Consider the following 16498-nt stretch of genomic DNA (forward strand, 5'->3'; position numbering starts at 1 on the left):
CTGTTCGTGGAATAATACAGATAGGGAAAACCTAAAAAAGAAAAAAAAAGGAAAATTATCATGTGTACTCCAATTATTGTTTGAATATACAACGTGTTGATTCAATAAAATTAAAAGAGTGAAAGTGAAAGTTACCTTGTGAACAAGTAATCATCATACGAGAAGGTTTACGTGCAAAATAGGTTATGGATCTCTGTTTGCGAAACACCATGTACAACAGCCAGCTGAAAAATAAATGAACTAATTAACTTCAATTGCCTTAATGCAAAATACAACAGTACTAAATGTTATAACAATACTGTGGAAGCATTGCACTGTTCATCGAACAACACAGATGGCGGAAACCTCAAAAGAAAAGAAGCTTATTACAAGTGCTCCAATTACTGTTTGAATGGGAAACGAGCTAGTTCAACGAATAACGAAAACAGTGAAAGTGCAACTTACCTCGTGAACAATCAATCACCATACAAGGAAGTGTACATGCATGGATTTCGCAGATTAACAAGAAGAAATAAAATAGCTGATAAATATAGAAAGTGGTTAGAAAATAATTAAGATAGATTAATTGAAAGTAAAAGGATATTTTATTATGTATTAATCTACGTAGCATTGTTATATTATTATATCTAACATGTAGAAGTGGATTTTGTAATGCACAATAGCGGTCGCACACACAATGCATTATACACATATTAAATTAAATGAATTAAACAGTACCTTTATAGCCACAGATATAAGACGATTGAAGACAACCGTAGTAAGTATCCAAGGCTTATCGAAGAATCGGATGATGTTGTGGGAATGATCTAGGTAAGTGATGCAGCATCGAAAGAGTAGAATCTGAAGAATTACAGACAATGTTAATCTAACAAATAGATTTTAATCACTAATAAAGAAACTAATTCATATCATACACAAAATAATAGCAAATAGCAAGTACAAGCAATAATAAATTAATAGAAAAGAATGAGAAAGGTCAATAAACACAGAAGTAGGTTAGAAATTAATCAAGATAGACTAACTAAATATTAACAACATGACTGAACTCGGTGCAAAAGAATAAAGTTACGCTACACAAAATATCTGGTAACACAATACACAAAAAACATTAACTAAATTAAACAAGACTTATATAAATGCAAGTCACGTATAATCAAAACAATGACTATCGAAATTCGATAACAATACAATCCATGCTATCACATTAAGGTAGCACACGGTATTGACACACACAATATCATGAAACACAAAACAATATTACAAAAACATTACTAAGTAAAATTATAGTGATTAACAATTAATTAACTATTTCAACGACACGCTACTGTTGACATTAAACCAACGCCATACCAAAGATACACGCGAGCGGCCATGTTGAAAAATTCGTCGCGCTCACATCCAAATAATAGCCAATAGAATGAAATACAGCATCATAATAGTAATATTAGGTACTAATAAAAAAAAAACAACAACAAAAAAAAGGGGAGAGAGTTAAGGAAAATACATATAATAAATAACAACTAACATAATCATAACATATTATATATATTATATTATATACAGAGATACAGTATTCTTACAAGGAACAGGTCCGAATGAAACATATATATATAAAAAAAAAGAAAAAAAAATATATAATATATATATATTAACTATTTTTGTATGTGTGTATAGAACTGATGGCGAATTCATCAACCATTCTCTGAACGACGGATGGAAGAACATGTAGATGTTGTCCAGACGTTTCACGAGGAATCCAGAGAGCATTTTGAATCTCTGCAGAAAATCCTTCCATGCATGTTCGTTTACAAAAATCTGACAGACATCGAAAGAATTTTTTTTTTTAGTCCAAGGAATAGCAATCCGTACCGTAGAACTGTAAAGCACCTGTACGCCACTCACGAAACCAAATACTTTTGCTATCCACCTGTAAACAAATGACATTTATAACTATGCATATAACTTTCACCTAATGTTTAACAATATATACATACACGCATGTTGTAAAGTAGGCGATATCTATTGATAATCTAAGTGACTCGTAAAATAAGTCGTCATATTTACCATTGCACGCACATATATATATATATATATATATATATATATATATATATATATATATTCAAAGACAAGCTATAATTGTAATAAAAAAAAAATAATAATAAAAAAAAAACAACACACAAAAAAACATATAAACTTTTTTTTTATATATTAATAATAATAATAAAAGGTTATTCTTATTTCTAATAAACCCGAGAGTAAGAAATAAGAAACGATTTAATAAATTGTTGATAGGAAGATGAACTGCCTAGTCATCGTACTCACCCTCATCAAAATAACACACGGCCTGGTAGGATATGACTGCAATGGCAACCACCTCAATGTTACCACTATCTCTCTAAACTCCATCGGGGACTGCAGCATACAGCCTACATTGACTGAAACCCAAGATATTTATATACAATTACTTCAACTCTCAGAATTTGAATTTACCAACGTAAGGCAATGCAAGGTGCAAATAACTCGAATTGTATATTACTGTGGCATGCACTCTCACACGTCGGCAGTGCATAACGGATTCGCCGAATACCTCCATGAAACAACCGCCCAACAATGCGCAAGGATGCACCAAGACGGCACGTTTTCACTCGGACCACAAAACCTTATAGTTGGCCTAAAGGATAATGCAACAGAAACAAGGTCGCTTGTCCTAGCCGGCAAGCTAACAGACGACGGCAGCTGCCAGGGAACACAGTATGTAGAGCCATACGGGAGCTGGGAAAAGGTCGTCGTACAAGCAACAGTGAGGATAAGTTTAAAATCAGCAGTCGTGCCAGTACGGATCGAGGAGAACAAAATTCTACTGAAATCAGGAACGGTATGTACCTTTAGCGAAGGAAACTGTCTAGACGCTGAAGACGGATACACTTATTGGCAACCACAACCACCCTCACCATGCAAATTTGATCAGTACGATGTGCTATATGAAGGAATTGCTACAAAGATCCAAGAAATAAAAACCAACAGAGAATCAGCACAACCAGTTTACGCACTAACAACGCAGGAAGTAACATTTGCACTGACTAAAACCGGAGAACAGCCACTGTGTGGATATACCCTACTATCCACCGAACATCCCAAATTGTTCCTGTTAGAAACAACAAGAGGAAATACGTTCATCTCCAAAAGAAAGACAGCAGTCGAAAACTTGGACATATTCGCATACGTCAACTCAAAATTCATTTACGTAGAGAAACATATTAAACGACAAATGACAACATTGTACCATGATATATTGACACAAAGATGTACCACGCAGAAGAAACTAATAGAGAATGCTTTAAGCTTAGCAATCTTACTGCCCGATGAATTTGCATATACCATAACCAAAACCCCAGGACACATGGCCCTGATCGCAGGAGAAGCAGTCCACATAGTCAAATGCATTCCGGTACAAGTAAAGGTACGACATACAACAGAATGTTACTCGGAGCTACCCGTTTGGCAAGGGAATCGCACCGCATTTTTAACGCCAAAAACACACATTCTAACGCAACACGGAAACCACAGAGAATGTAGCGCGGTATTACCTACACTATACAATATCGACGGACTCTGGCACAAATTCGTACCAAAACCCATGGAAACAATTGCACCACAGGAACTCCGCCCGGATGTATTATTGTATATATATATGTAATATTGTATATTGTATATGTATTGTATATATATTGTATATATATATTGTATATATGTATATGTATGTAATATTCAGCACCATCGTCGTTGGCCACGAGCGGAATATACACCCAAAAGGACCTTGATGCACTTCGGGACCACGTCATGTTCCCGGCAGAAAAATCTGCAGTTTTGAACACATTGGCCAGAGGAGAAACAGGAAAAACAATCGTCCCTGGAACAGTAAACATTCTGGGAATGATGGACGAAAACACATTAACGACAATAGCAAAAAATACCATATCAAGCTTATGGATTGGTTTCATGGAATTTGGAACCGTCAGTGCAGCAATATTTGGAATACTTGTAATATTTAAACTAATCAAGACGATAATAGATATAGCCATACATGGATACCAATTACATGAAACTTACGGATGTGGAATCGCCCTATTAGCAGCAATATGCGGCTCGGTTACCCACCTGCTACTATACCTCAAAAGAAAACGAAATATCGATGATCAAACAGCACAACCTCAAGGGATATCGATAACACCGGTAGTCACTCAACTACCAACGACATCTACGTCCGCCTTGAGCGAACTCAGAGATACCATCAGTCAAATTTCCTTTGGAAATTTGAACTCCAAGGGCGGGGATGTCACGTCCCGCGCTCCGCACGCGCCGTAACGAGAACAAGAAAACTATCCCATGCAAAACGCGCGAATAAAGATTTGAATGCACAAACGAACACACGGCGCTACGAAACTAAAGGAAGGATTAACAAGGCGAGGGCAACTAATAAATCCGATCAGTATAAAAAAAATAATAAATGAAACCAGCTAACGGATTGAACGAGTTACGAACCAAACAAATAAACCGGGAAATAAGAATAACTACAAAAGGGGAAATAATTGAAACACCAGATATACATGTATATATATGTCGGATCAGGATTCGAATTTTGGGCGCGCGACGACTCTTCATGTGGACTAGCCATCGTTTCACAAAGCCGAGATTTTATTTACACGTATATACAGGTCTATCACTAAGCTTAACAAATAATAAGTACAACTAATAATAAGTCTAACAAACACTAAGCCTAATGAATAATACGATCTACGAATAATTAAATTAAATAATACTATTAGCAATGTTTGAGTTCAAACGAATCCACGGTCACCGGGATAACTCCTTACCAAGCGAAACTAACTTAGACGCAAATGCGATCCTCGAAAACGCTCGATGTATCACTCTCCAAGGCAATCGCAAGAATGCCAGCCTCGTGGAGATTTTTCTCCCTGTACGATTGCATTTTGTTTTCTATCCCCGTTTGGAAGCATCGAGAAGGTTCCAAACGCCGTTGCTAGGCACACTCGTTGGAAGCATCGAGAGAGTTCCAAACGCCGTTGCTAGGCAGTTTCTGCCTGGAGTTTTGGTTACTAAATACAATGTATGTCCCATTGCATCGGCACCTCCGAGGCAACATCACACGTGGCTCGGCCCGCTCTCGAGGCCGCATGCCGCCACAACCACACTTCTCGGAAAACACATACAACCACTCCAGACCTCCGTTAGATAAAACATCCATCCCGTGACCGTGGCTACGTTCAGCGACCGATTGTCACCTCGAACCCAATCTCGCTTATTACAAATCTTAAACAATTACAACTATAATAAAATCTAGGCCAAGGTACTAGAGGATGTTCCCAAAATTTCCAAGGAAGGGCTTCGGCTTTCCTTTCATCTCCGACACGGCCATCCTGACTATCACACGTCCTCGGGTGTACCTTCGTTAACAAAACAAAAGGAAACAAGATTAGTGTCATTGTGATTAGCATTCAAAGTGCCAGTTGCATTCTGCGTGCTTTCAGTCGGGTCGTAATGACATGACGGACCATTCTCGATTTCACACCCAAATGGGTCTCATCCTTCGAATCGCACATACTCTCAAAGTTCGTTACATAACCAGCTTCGTAACACGATCGCTGTCAACACTAGACCGCCTCCAGCCTCGTGACATTGTCACTGTCGGTACTAGACCAGCTCCAGCTTCGTGACATCGTCGCTGTCGGTACTAGACCAGCTCCAAATCCGTGACATTGTCGCTGTCGGTACTAGACCAGCTCCAACCTCGTGACATTGTCGCTATCGGTACTAAACCAGCTCCAACCTCGTGGCATTGTCGCTGTCGGTACTAAACCGGCTCCCAGCTTCGTGACATCGTCGCTGTCGGTACTAAACCGGCTCCCAGCTTCGTGACATCGTCGCTGTCGGTACTAAACCGGCTCCCAGCTTCGTGACATCGTCGCTGTCGGTACTAAACCGGCTCCCAGCTTCGTGACATCGTCGCTGTCGGTACTAAACCGGCTCCCAGCTTCGTGACATCGTCACTCCCAGTGCCTGACCGCACTGAACTCCGTCCCATGGCCGCACCTGGGCTCATATAATTCTACGATCCTCTGGGATCGGGGTACTCACATCGCCATGGTCACTGTTCTCGTCATCACAACAGACATCCAACTCCGCAGGAATGCGACTATCCGGCATTTTCCTTAACCTGTCATGACTGTACTTGTATGACCTTTTCCCATCCAGTGTTTTCAAGGTATATCGGTCTCCTCCCAGGACCTCCGATATCACAAACGGACCCCTGAATTTTGGATCCAATTTTGTCTGGTTCCTTTCTTCATTTTGGCGTAGTACCAAATCACCAGGATTAAACCTAACTACTTTAGCTTTGGTTTTATCGAATCTCTCTTTGTCATACCTAGCACTAGTTTCCATCTCTTTTATTGCCTGTTGTCTTACACTGGAGATATCTATTTCTTTTTCCTCGATGTTATCAGGTAGTAATAAGTCATACGGTCTTGCTGCTCTACCAATCAATAACTCTAAAGGACTCGATTTGGTTACGCGGTTGATGGTGCAATTCAAAGCCAATTGCATCTCCCCGATCGCGTCTTGCCACGAACGCCCGGTCGTTTCTACCGTTGTGAACATATTTTTTAACGTGCTCATAACACGCTCTACTTGCCCATTGGCCCTACTTGCACCGGTCGCGATCAAATGAACTTTGATTTGTTTGCTTGCACAGAATTCTTGAAACTCCCGGCCCGTGAAACATCTACCCTGATCTGCTATTATCCGACAGGGACTACCGAACAAAAACACGGCGGACTTAAGTGCCTTGATAACGCTGAGCGAATCCAATTTGCGTGTGTGATATAAGTGCACGAATTTCGTAAAGGCATCGATCAAGACGACGACATACTCTTTCGAGTCATTCTTGCCACTCAGCTTGCCCGTTATGTCCATATGCACCGTATGCCACGGTATGCCGGTCTTAGGTATAGGATGCAGTTCAGCCTGTATTTTACCTGAACTAGCCTTCGAAACTCTACAAGCATGGCAGTTCTCGACAAACTTGCGAACATACTTCGCCATTCCCTCGAACCAATAATACTCATAGAGCTTCTCGAGCGTTTTATCCCATCCTAAGTGCATAATTGACTGATGCACATGGTTGATGACGGACCATCTAAAACCTCTCGGAACAATGGGTAAGCAAAGGGTTCTGCCCTTTCGTTGTACTTTACGGTAAAGTGTACCGGATCGCAGTTCGTAGGTATTCGCGATATCTTCCGCGAGCTCTTCGTTCTGTAATTTATTAACGATTTCGGAGATTTGCGGATCGCGACGTTGTTCCGCTAATAGCCAGTCTTCGGAGATCTCGGCCAGATTAATCTCTTTCTCTGCGACCTTGTCTATCATACGGCGATTCAAGTCTACGGGGTTTCGCGAAAAGAAATCTACGTGGGCCATTCGTTTACCCTCTCGATACATGATGTCAAAATCGAATGTTTGCAAATAAGCCCACCACCTATAAACCCGGTCGTTTAAGTTTACTTTGTTGCTGGAGGCTTTCAAAGAATTACAGTCCGTAACTACTAAGAATTTCCGTCCATGTAAGTAGTGTCGGAAATGCTTAACGGCGCTTACTACTGCTAGTGTCTCCAGTTCGTACGAATGATACCTAGATTCCGCGGGACTGGTCCTTTTACTATAATATTCGATGACTCTGTTTTCCTTTTCGACTCTATGCATTAAAATAGCTCCATACCCCTCCGAACTAGCGTCGGTATGTAACTCTATGGGCCGATTGGGATCAAATATCATTAACACCGGCGCGTCGGTCAGAACGGAAATTATCTGTTGTCTTATCTTTTCGTGCCTGTCCGTCCAAGTTATGTGCTTGTTACTAGAAGTGAGTGCGTACAAGGGTTTCATCACTTGCGAAAATTTAGGAATAAATTTTCGGAAGTAAGAGGCCAAACCTATAAACTGCCTAAGCTGTGTGACGGTCGACGGTGCAGGTAAAGAATTCAAAGCTTGTATTTTTCCCGGGTTTGGACGAACTTCTCCGTTACGAATTACATATCCCAAATAAAGTACCGACGTCTTCAGAAAAGAACATTTAGCGAAATTGAAAGAAAATCCGGCGTTTACGAGAGTGTTTAGTACAGTGTGCAACCTTTCTAGAGCTTGATCTATTGAGTCGGCGATTATTAGAACGTCGTCCAAATAAACAACGACATACGAATAAGCGAGGTCGCCTAAGGCCTTGAAAATGGCTCTCTGGAAAACGGCTGGTGCATTTTTCAACCCAAACGGCATCGTCACGTATTCGTATTGACCGTCGGGGGTAACGAACGCAGTATATTCCGTCGAGTTAGGGTGAATGGGGATCTGGTGAAATCCGCTAGCCATGTCCAGGCTAATGAAGTATCTCGCACTCTGCAATCTCGCGATTTGGTCAGCAATAAGGGGTAAGGGATACCGATCCGCGACCGTATTTTTATTCAGCGCTCGAAAGTCTACGCACAATCTGTCTGAGCCGTCCTTCTTCTTCACGAGTATTATAGGGCTCGCGAACGGCGAATTACTAGGTTTTACAATTTGTGCTTTAATTAACTCGTCTATCCTCTCGCGTACTATTCTTCGCTCTTCCACGCTAAGCCTGTAAGGGCTTCTCTGCACGGTGACGTTGGGATCGATTAGCCGTATTTCCAACTGGCCCGTACTGACGCGAGTACGCGGGAAACCCGTAATGAATGATTCTTTGAATTTTTCGAGAACAGAGATTAATCGATCTTTATAGTTACCGATCACATCAGTGTCAACCTCGTTAATGTTGACCGCATCTTCTGCGACTTTACCACAAGCGTTAACGACCTTTGTTTTACAAATAACGAGGCTATCTTGCGCGATATTTACGTCGAATCCCTGGCTCAAAATCTCGCGACCAATCATGATGTCGTATTTTAGGTAATCGTCAGCAAGGACATGAAAAACTATCTCCAATGTAAGATCGTTAATACGAACAGTGGACAAAATCTGAAGTGTACTCTTAATACAAGTATTCCCGATCCCCCGCATCACTACCACATCGGTTATTCTTTTGCCCGAAAATTTCGAGGCTAGGGACTCTTTGATTAACGAACACTCGGCCCCAGAATCAAAGTAAAATGGATACGACTCACCCAGATGGCTTAATCTACCAGCCGGAGCTTCTACTACACAGGAGTCGATCCGGCGTTCGTCAATGGAATCGTAGTTTCTTTTCCGCGATGATGGGCAATTAGGCGCGATATGTCCCTCCTCGTGGCATTTGAAGCAGGTCACCTTCGACGATGCGGCTGGTCGTTTTTCCTTCGGGTTTCGTATATCCTGCTCCTTCCCCGTTTGTGTTTGCAGGCGACACTCCGTTCTCCTATGTCCGTGAGCACCACAGCGGTAGCACTTAATCCGAGGAACTGATAGCCTGCTGCGTTTAGCTTCAGGTTCCGTTAGTGAATTTCTTGGCGAAAATGTCGGCTGATCGTTGTAAGGGAGAATCCTCATTTCATCATGAAATTGGTCCTCCGTCCTGATATTATTCGCGAGCGTTAGTCGCCGAAAGCGTCGATCTTGTGAACTCAGCATATAAAGGGCGAGGGCATTGATCACTTCGGGCATCGTTAGATCTTGCAACTTCATCTGCAGCATGGAGCGGAGGCGACTACCGTACGCTCCCGGAGATTCAGTCTCCGACGGTCGTTCTCTGGATATCCTTATTAACGCCGAAGCGGCTGTCTCTCTGCCACCAAAACGCGAAAGAAATTGTTCCTTAAACGTTGGCGAGGTAAGCTTTCCACCGCGCACCATTTGTGAAAGCCAATGCGCAGCAGAACCCCTTAGGGCGCGATTTAGAGCGGAAAGTAACGCACTCTCTTGCATCGGGTGGTCTTTCAAAATCAGATCAGCATGAGAGCACCACGCGGATGGATCGGCGCCCGCGCCTTCGGGGTCAAAACGTGGTAACGTTGCATCCTTAGATTCCGTACTCGGTCGTTGCTCCCCCGGTTTGTGCGCTAGCGTCTGAATTAACTCGCGCATAAGGTCCATTTGCTCTTGTAGCACTTTAAACGGTTCTGATCCCACTTCTGATGTCGGATCAGGATTCGAATTTTGGGCGCGCGACGACTCTTCATGTGGACTAGCCATCGTTTCACAAAGCCGAGATTTTATTTACACGTATATACAGGTCTATCACTAAGCTTAACAAATAATAAGTACAACTAATAATAAGTCTAACAAACACTAAGCCTAATGAATAATACGATCTACGAATAATTAAATTAAATAATACTATTAGCAATGTTTGAGTTCAAACGAATCCACGGTCACCGGGATAACTCCTTACCAAGCGAAACTAACTTAGACGCAAATGCGATCCTCGAAAACGCTCGATGTATCACTCTCCAAGGCAATCGCAAGAATGCCAGCCTCGTGGAGATTTTTCTCCCTGTACGATTGCATTTTGTTTTCTATCCCCGTTTGGAAGCATCGAGAAGGTTCCAAACGCCGTTGCTAGGCACACTCGTTGGAAGCATCGAGAGAGTTCCAAACGCCGTTGCTAGGCAGTTTCTGCCTGGAGTTTTGGTTACTAAATACAATGTATGTCCCATTGCATCGGCACCTCCGAGGCAACATCACACGTGGCTCGGCCCGCTCTCGAGGCCGCATGCCGCCACAACCACACTTCTCGGAAAACACATACAACCACTCCAGACCTCCGTTAGATAAAACATCCATCCCGTGACCGTGGCTACGTTCAGCGACCGATTGTCACCTCGAACCCAATCTCGCTTATTACAAATCTTAAACAATTACAACTATAATAAAATCTAGGCCAAGGTACTAGAGGATGTTCCCAAAATTTCCAAGGAAGGGCTTCGGCTTTCCTTTCATCTCCGACATATAAATATATTTTAATCAATCAACTTGGAGAGTTACATATAAATATAAACATATATGCTAGACATGTAATGAACTAGTAAATACTAGAGTTAATGCTTATAATACTATGCAACAAATACAATATTATCGATTTGTTACGACCGTTCGCGGAGAGACGCGGTCGCGAGGAAAACGCGTCAGCGAGAGGCGTAAATTCTCGCTACGATTCGGTGAATCGACGCCGCGAAGTAGTCGTTCCCCTGTTTCGATTAAGATAACAGAGGTGGTTAAATGAATATGACACAGTAGTAAGTTATATTTCACCGTTTATTCCACCAACTTATAACGAAGACAGTTACGCTGATGCGTATGTACGAGATGAGCGAGTGACTGATCTGCGGGTGTGTATACCCGGTGGAAGGATGTTGACCGTTCGAAGGATGTAAAATCAGTACTGTACTGGGAGACGATGATGTGTCGGAGGAAAGCTAAGGATGGGTGTGTCTAGCGCACGGGACCATCGGATTTGTTTGTGCCGATGTTATTTAGGAGAGTGAGGGAATAGGCTTCGTTTCTAGTTGGTTAAACGAAGGGTCTTAACCGCCCTCGAGAGAAAGTGGTTAGTGGGAGGACAGTTGCAGCGTACGTGCGAAAAACCAACTTTCCTTAGTTAAGCCGTGGTAGACAATAGTCTTTGGAAATTCTTCCGAACCAGATGTTTGTTTTGTTTGAAGGACCTTTCCTAGGAAATCTATGAGATTTATGGAAGGTCCTTGAAACTATGGAGGATACGCTGCGAGTATCCGAAGACATCTGGTTGCCACATTGCCCGCGGTGTGTGGCCTCGGCTAGGTAGAGTGTTACGCGACGTAACACAATTTATGAAGTATAAGTATATACGAAGTTAAGACTTAATAATCAAACGAATACATAAAACATACAATATTGTATTATTAAAGAAATAAAAGTTACATTGTCAGAAACATATATATATGTCGGAGAGAACATTAGAATTAGGGTTAGGGGCGTGAAACGAATCTTCGTTTGGGTTACACGTTGTCGTTGTGCAATAGAGAAGACATTGACTAGTGCAAATACAATTATTATAGAGCCGGACAAGTAACCGTGGTAGTTAGGCACTCGAGAAACTAATGACAATGATCCTAGGTTCAATAACGAATCCGCGGTCGACGGGATGATAGATGAACGTACTCACAAAATCTAAGTCGGATGCGTGATATTCACTGGTCGTAAAGGGTTACTCCTTTCATCAGTGAGATCGCGAACGAGAATGCCTTTCCCGTCCCGATGATGCCACAGAGGAAAACTATAATGGGGTGTGTCTAAGGATACGAGATCATCGGATTCGTCGAGAAAAGCCTTCGTTCAGAAAGTAAGGGAAATTGACGTTGCTGCTAATTGGTCAATCTCCATATCGGTGGTTAGAAAAATATGCTAGCCGCCCTCGAGGGAAAGTTGCTAGTGGGAGACCGCGCTCGTTGAAAATATGTCTCCCCTATCTTCCCGTAGTTGGGACAAAGACTGTTTGTCTGTTTGAAGGACTTTAGTTAACTAAACCTTAAGATTTATAACGGGCCCTCGAGCTAGCCGAACATGTACTGCGGAGACGCATCGACATCTGGCAATCATCTTACTCGAAAAATAGGGTCTGCGTGTGGCGAGCCACGGGACAGAAACCGTTGGAATGTTTACTGTCGCGTGTCGCCACGAATATTTCCTTTAAGGAGAGCTATAGAATTACTCCATACCTTTGCTAGGCAAATCCCGCGACCGCGGCTACGTTCGGCGACTGACTGTCGCCTCGAGCCCAAGCTCATTATCACAACTCTCGAACAATTACAATCGGATTGAATAACTACAATTGTTCAATTACAGACTCCGGTGTTCTTTCATCTCCGACATATATGTGTGCGCATTCTATTAAACAGATACATACTTGAAACTAGCCTACATTCCGGTAAAGAATTATAAAATAAGAACTACATTACGAAACATGCATGTCTGTATATATACATGTCGGAGATGAAAGGAAAGCCGAAGCCTTTCCTTGGAAATTTTGGGAACATCCTCTAGTACCTTAGCCTAGATTTTATTATAGTTGTAATTGCTTAAGATTTGTAATAAGCGAGATTGGGTTCGAGGTGACAATCGGTCGCTGAACGTAGCCACGGTCACGGGATGGATGTTTTATCTAACGGAGGTCTGGAGTGGTTGTATGTGTTTTCCGAGAAATGTGGTTGTGGCGGCATGCGGCCTCGAGAGCGGGCCTAGCCACGTGTGATGTTGCCTCGGAGGTGCCGATGCAATGGGACATACATTGTATTAGTAATCAAAACTCCAGGCAGAAACTGCCTAGCAACGGCGTTTGGAACTTTCTCGATGCTTCCAACGAGTGTGCCTAGCAACGGCGTTTGGAACCTTCTCGATGCTTCCAAACGGGTATAGAAAACAAAATGCAATCGTACAGGGAGAAAAATCTCCACGAGGCTGGCATTCTTGCGATTGCCTTGGAGAGTGATACATCGAGCATTTTCGACGATCGCATTTGCGTCTAAGTTAGTTTCGCTTAGTAAGGAGTTATCCCGGTGACCGTGGATTCGTTTGAACTCAAACATTGCTAATAGTATTATTTAATTTAATTATTCGTAGATCGTATTATTCATTAGGCTTAGTGTTTGTTAGACTTATTACTAGTTGTACCTATTATTTGTTAAGCTTAGTGATAGACCTGTATATACGTGTAAATAAAATCTCGGCTTTGTGAAACGATGGCTAGTCCACATGAAGAGTCGTCGCGCGCCCAAAATTCGAATCGTGATCCGACATCAGAAGTGGGATTAGAACCGTTTAAAGTGCTACAGGAGCAAATGGTCCTTATGCGCGAGTTAATTCAGACGCTAGCGCAGAAACAGGGGGAGCAAAGACCGAGTACGGAATCTAAGGATGCAACGTTACCACGTTTTGACCCCGAAGGCGCGGGCGCCGATCCATCCGCGTGGTGCTCTCATGCTGATCTGATTTTAAAAGACCACCCGATGCAAGATAGTGCGTTACTTTCCGCTCTAAATCGCGCCCTAAGGGGTTCTGCTGCGCATTGGCTTTCACAAATGGTGCGCGGTGGAAAGCTTACCTGGCCAACGTTTAAGGAACAATTTCTTTCGCGTTTTGGTGGCAGAGAGACAGCCGCTTCGGCGTTAATAAGGATATCCAGAGAACGACCGTCGGAGACTGAATCCCCGGGAGCGTACGGTAGTCGCCTCCGCTCCATGCTGCAGATGAAGTTGCAAGATCTAACGATGCCCGAAGTGATCAATGCCCTCGCCCTTTATATACTGAGTTCACAAGATCGACGCTTTCGGCGACTAACGCTCGCGAATAATATCAGGACGGAGGATGAATTTCATGATGAAATGAGGATTCTCCCTTACAACGATCAGCCGACACTTTCGCCAAGAAATTCACTAACGGAACCTGAAGCTAAACGAAGTAGGCTATCAGTTCCTCGGATTAAGTGCTACCGCTGTGGTGCTCACGGACATTGGAGAACGGAGTGTCGCCTGCAAACACAAACGGGGAAGGAGCAGGATATACGAAACCCGAAGGAAAAACGACCAGCCGCATCGTCGAAGGTGACCTGCTTCAAATGCCACGAGGAGGGACATATCGCGCCTAATTGCCCATCATCGCGGAAAAGAAACTACGATTCCATTGACGAACGCCGGATCGACTCCTGTGTAGTGGAAGCTCCGGCTGGTAGATTAAGCCATCTGGGTGAGTCGTATCCATTTTACTTTGATTCTGGGGCCGAGTGTTCGTTAATCAAAGAGTCCCTAGCCTCGAAATTTTCGGGTAAAAGAATAACCGATGTGGTAGTGATGCGGGGGATCGGGAATACTTGTATTAAGAGTACACTTCAGATTTTGTCCACTGTTTGTATTAACGGTCTTACATTGGAGATAGTTTTTCATGTCCTTGCTGACGATTACCTAAAATACGACATCATGATTGGTCGCGAGATTTTGAGCCAGGGATTCGACGTAAATATCACGCAAAATAGCCTCGTTATTTGTAAAACAAAGGTCGTTAACGCTTGTGGTAAAGTCGCGGAAGATGCGGTCAACATTAACGAGGTTGACACTGATGTGATCGGTAACGATAAAGATCGATTAATCTCTGTTCTCGAAAAATTTAAAGAATCATTCATTACGGGTTTCCCGCGTACTCGCGTCAGTACGGGCCAGTTGGAAATAGGGCTAATTGATCCCAACGTCACCGTGCAGAGAAGCCCTTACAGGCTTAGCGAGGAAGAGCGAAGAATAGTACGCGAGAGAATAGACGAATTAATTAAAGCACAAATTGTAAAACCTAGTAATTCGCCGTTCGCGAGCCCTATGATACTCGTGAAGAACGGCTCAGACAGATTGTGTGTAGACTTTCGAGCGCTGAATAAAAATACGGTCGCGGATCGGTATCCCTTACCCCTTATTGCTGACCAAATCGCGAGATTGCAGAGTGCGAGATACTTCATTAGCCTGGACATGGCTAGCGGATTTCACCAGATTCTCATTCATCCTAACTCGACGGAATATACTGCGTTCGTTACCCCCGACGGTCAATACGAATACGTGACGATGCCGTTTGGGTTGAAAAATGCACCAGCCGTTTTCCAGAGAGCCATTTTCAAGGCCTTAGGCGACCTCGCTTATTCGTATGTCGTTGTTTATTTGGACGACGTTCTAATAATCGCCGACTCAATAGATCAAGCTCTAGAAAGGTTGCACACTGTACTAAACACTCTCGTAAACGCCGGATTTTCTTTCAATTTCGCTAAATGTTCTTTTCTGAAGACGTCGGTACTTTATTTGGGATATGTAATTCGTAACGGAGAAGTTCGTCCAAACCCGGGAAAAATACAAGCTTTGAATTCTTTACCTGCACCGTCGACCGTCACACAGCTTAGGCAGTTTATACGTTTGGCCTCTTACTTCCGAAAATTTATTCCTAAATTTTCACAAGTGATGAAACCCTTGTACGCACTCACTTCTAGTAACAAGCGCATAACTTGGACGGACAGGCACGAAAAGATGGGACAACGGATGATTTCCGTTCTGACCGACGCGCCGGTGTTAATGATATTTGATCCCAATCGTCCCATAGAGCTACATACCGACGCTAGTTCGGAGGGGTATGGAGCTATTTTAATGCATAGAGTCGAAAAGGAAAACAGAGTCATCGAATATTATAGTAAAAGGACCAGTCCCGCGGAATCTAGGTATCATTCGTACGAACTGGAGACACTAGCAGTAGTAAGCGCCGTCAAGCATTTCCGACACTACTTACATGGACGGAAATTTTTAGTAGTTACCGACTGTAATTCTTTGAAAGCCTCCAGCAACAAAGTAAACTTAAACGACCGGGTTTATAGGTGGTGGGCTTATTTGCAAACATTAGATTTTGACATCATGTATCAAGAGGGTAAACGAATGGCCCACGTGGATTTCTTTTCGCGAAACCCCGT

General features: G+C 42.9%; 1 protein-coding gene across 1 annotated transcript; it reads left to right on the plus strand.

The window, feature by feature from the left end:
• Positions 1-1652: 1652 nt before the first annotated feature.
• Positions 1653-3700, plus strand: LOC143304172 (uncharacterized). The gene is made up of 2 exons (XM_076626538.1): positions 1653-1799; positions 2296-3700. Exons 1-2 carry the CDS (start codon positions 1714-1716, stop codon positions 3698-3700), a joined length of 1491 nt encoding a protein of 496 aa, XP_076482653.1. The 5' UTR covers positions 1653-1713.
• Positions 3701-16498: the final 12798 nt, after the last annotated feature.

Source organism: Bombus vancouverensis, unplaced genomic scaffold (genome assembly GCF_051014615.1).
Source record: "Bombus vancouverensis nearcticus unplaced genomic scaffold, iyBomVanc1_principal scaffold0025, whole genome shotgun sequence".
NCBI lineage: Eukaryota > Metazoa > Arthropoda > Insecta > Hymenoptera > Apidae > Bombus > Bombus vancouverensis.

Coding starts and splice junctions, on each gene's coding strand:
- LOC143304172 (XM_076626538.1), top strand. CDS start 1,714: ATGGAAGAACATGTAGATGTTGTCCAGACGTTTCACGAGGAATCCAGA. Junction 1,800..2,295: donor CAGAAAATCCTTCCATGCAT/GTTCGTTTACAA, acceptor AATTGTTGATAG/GAAGATGAACTGCCTAGTCA.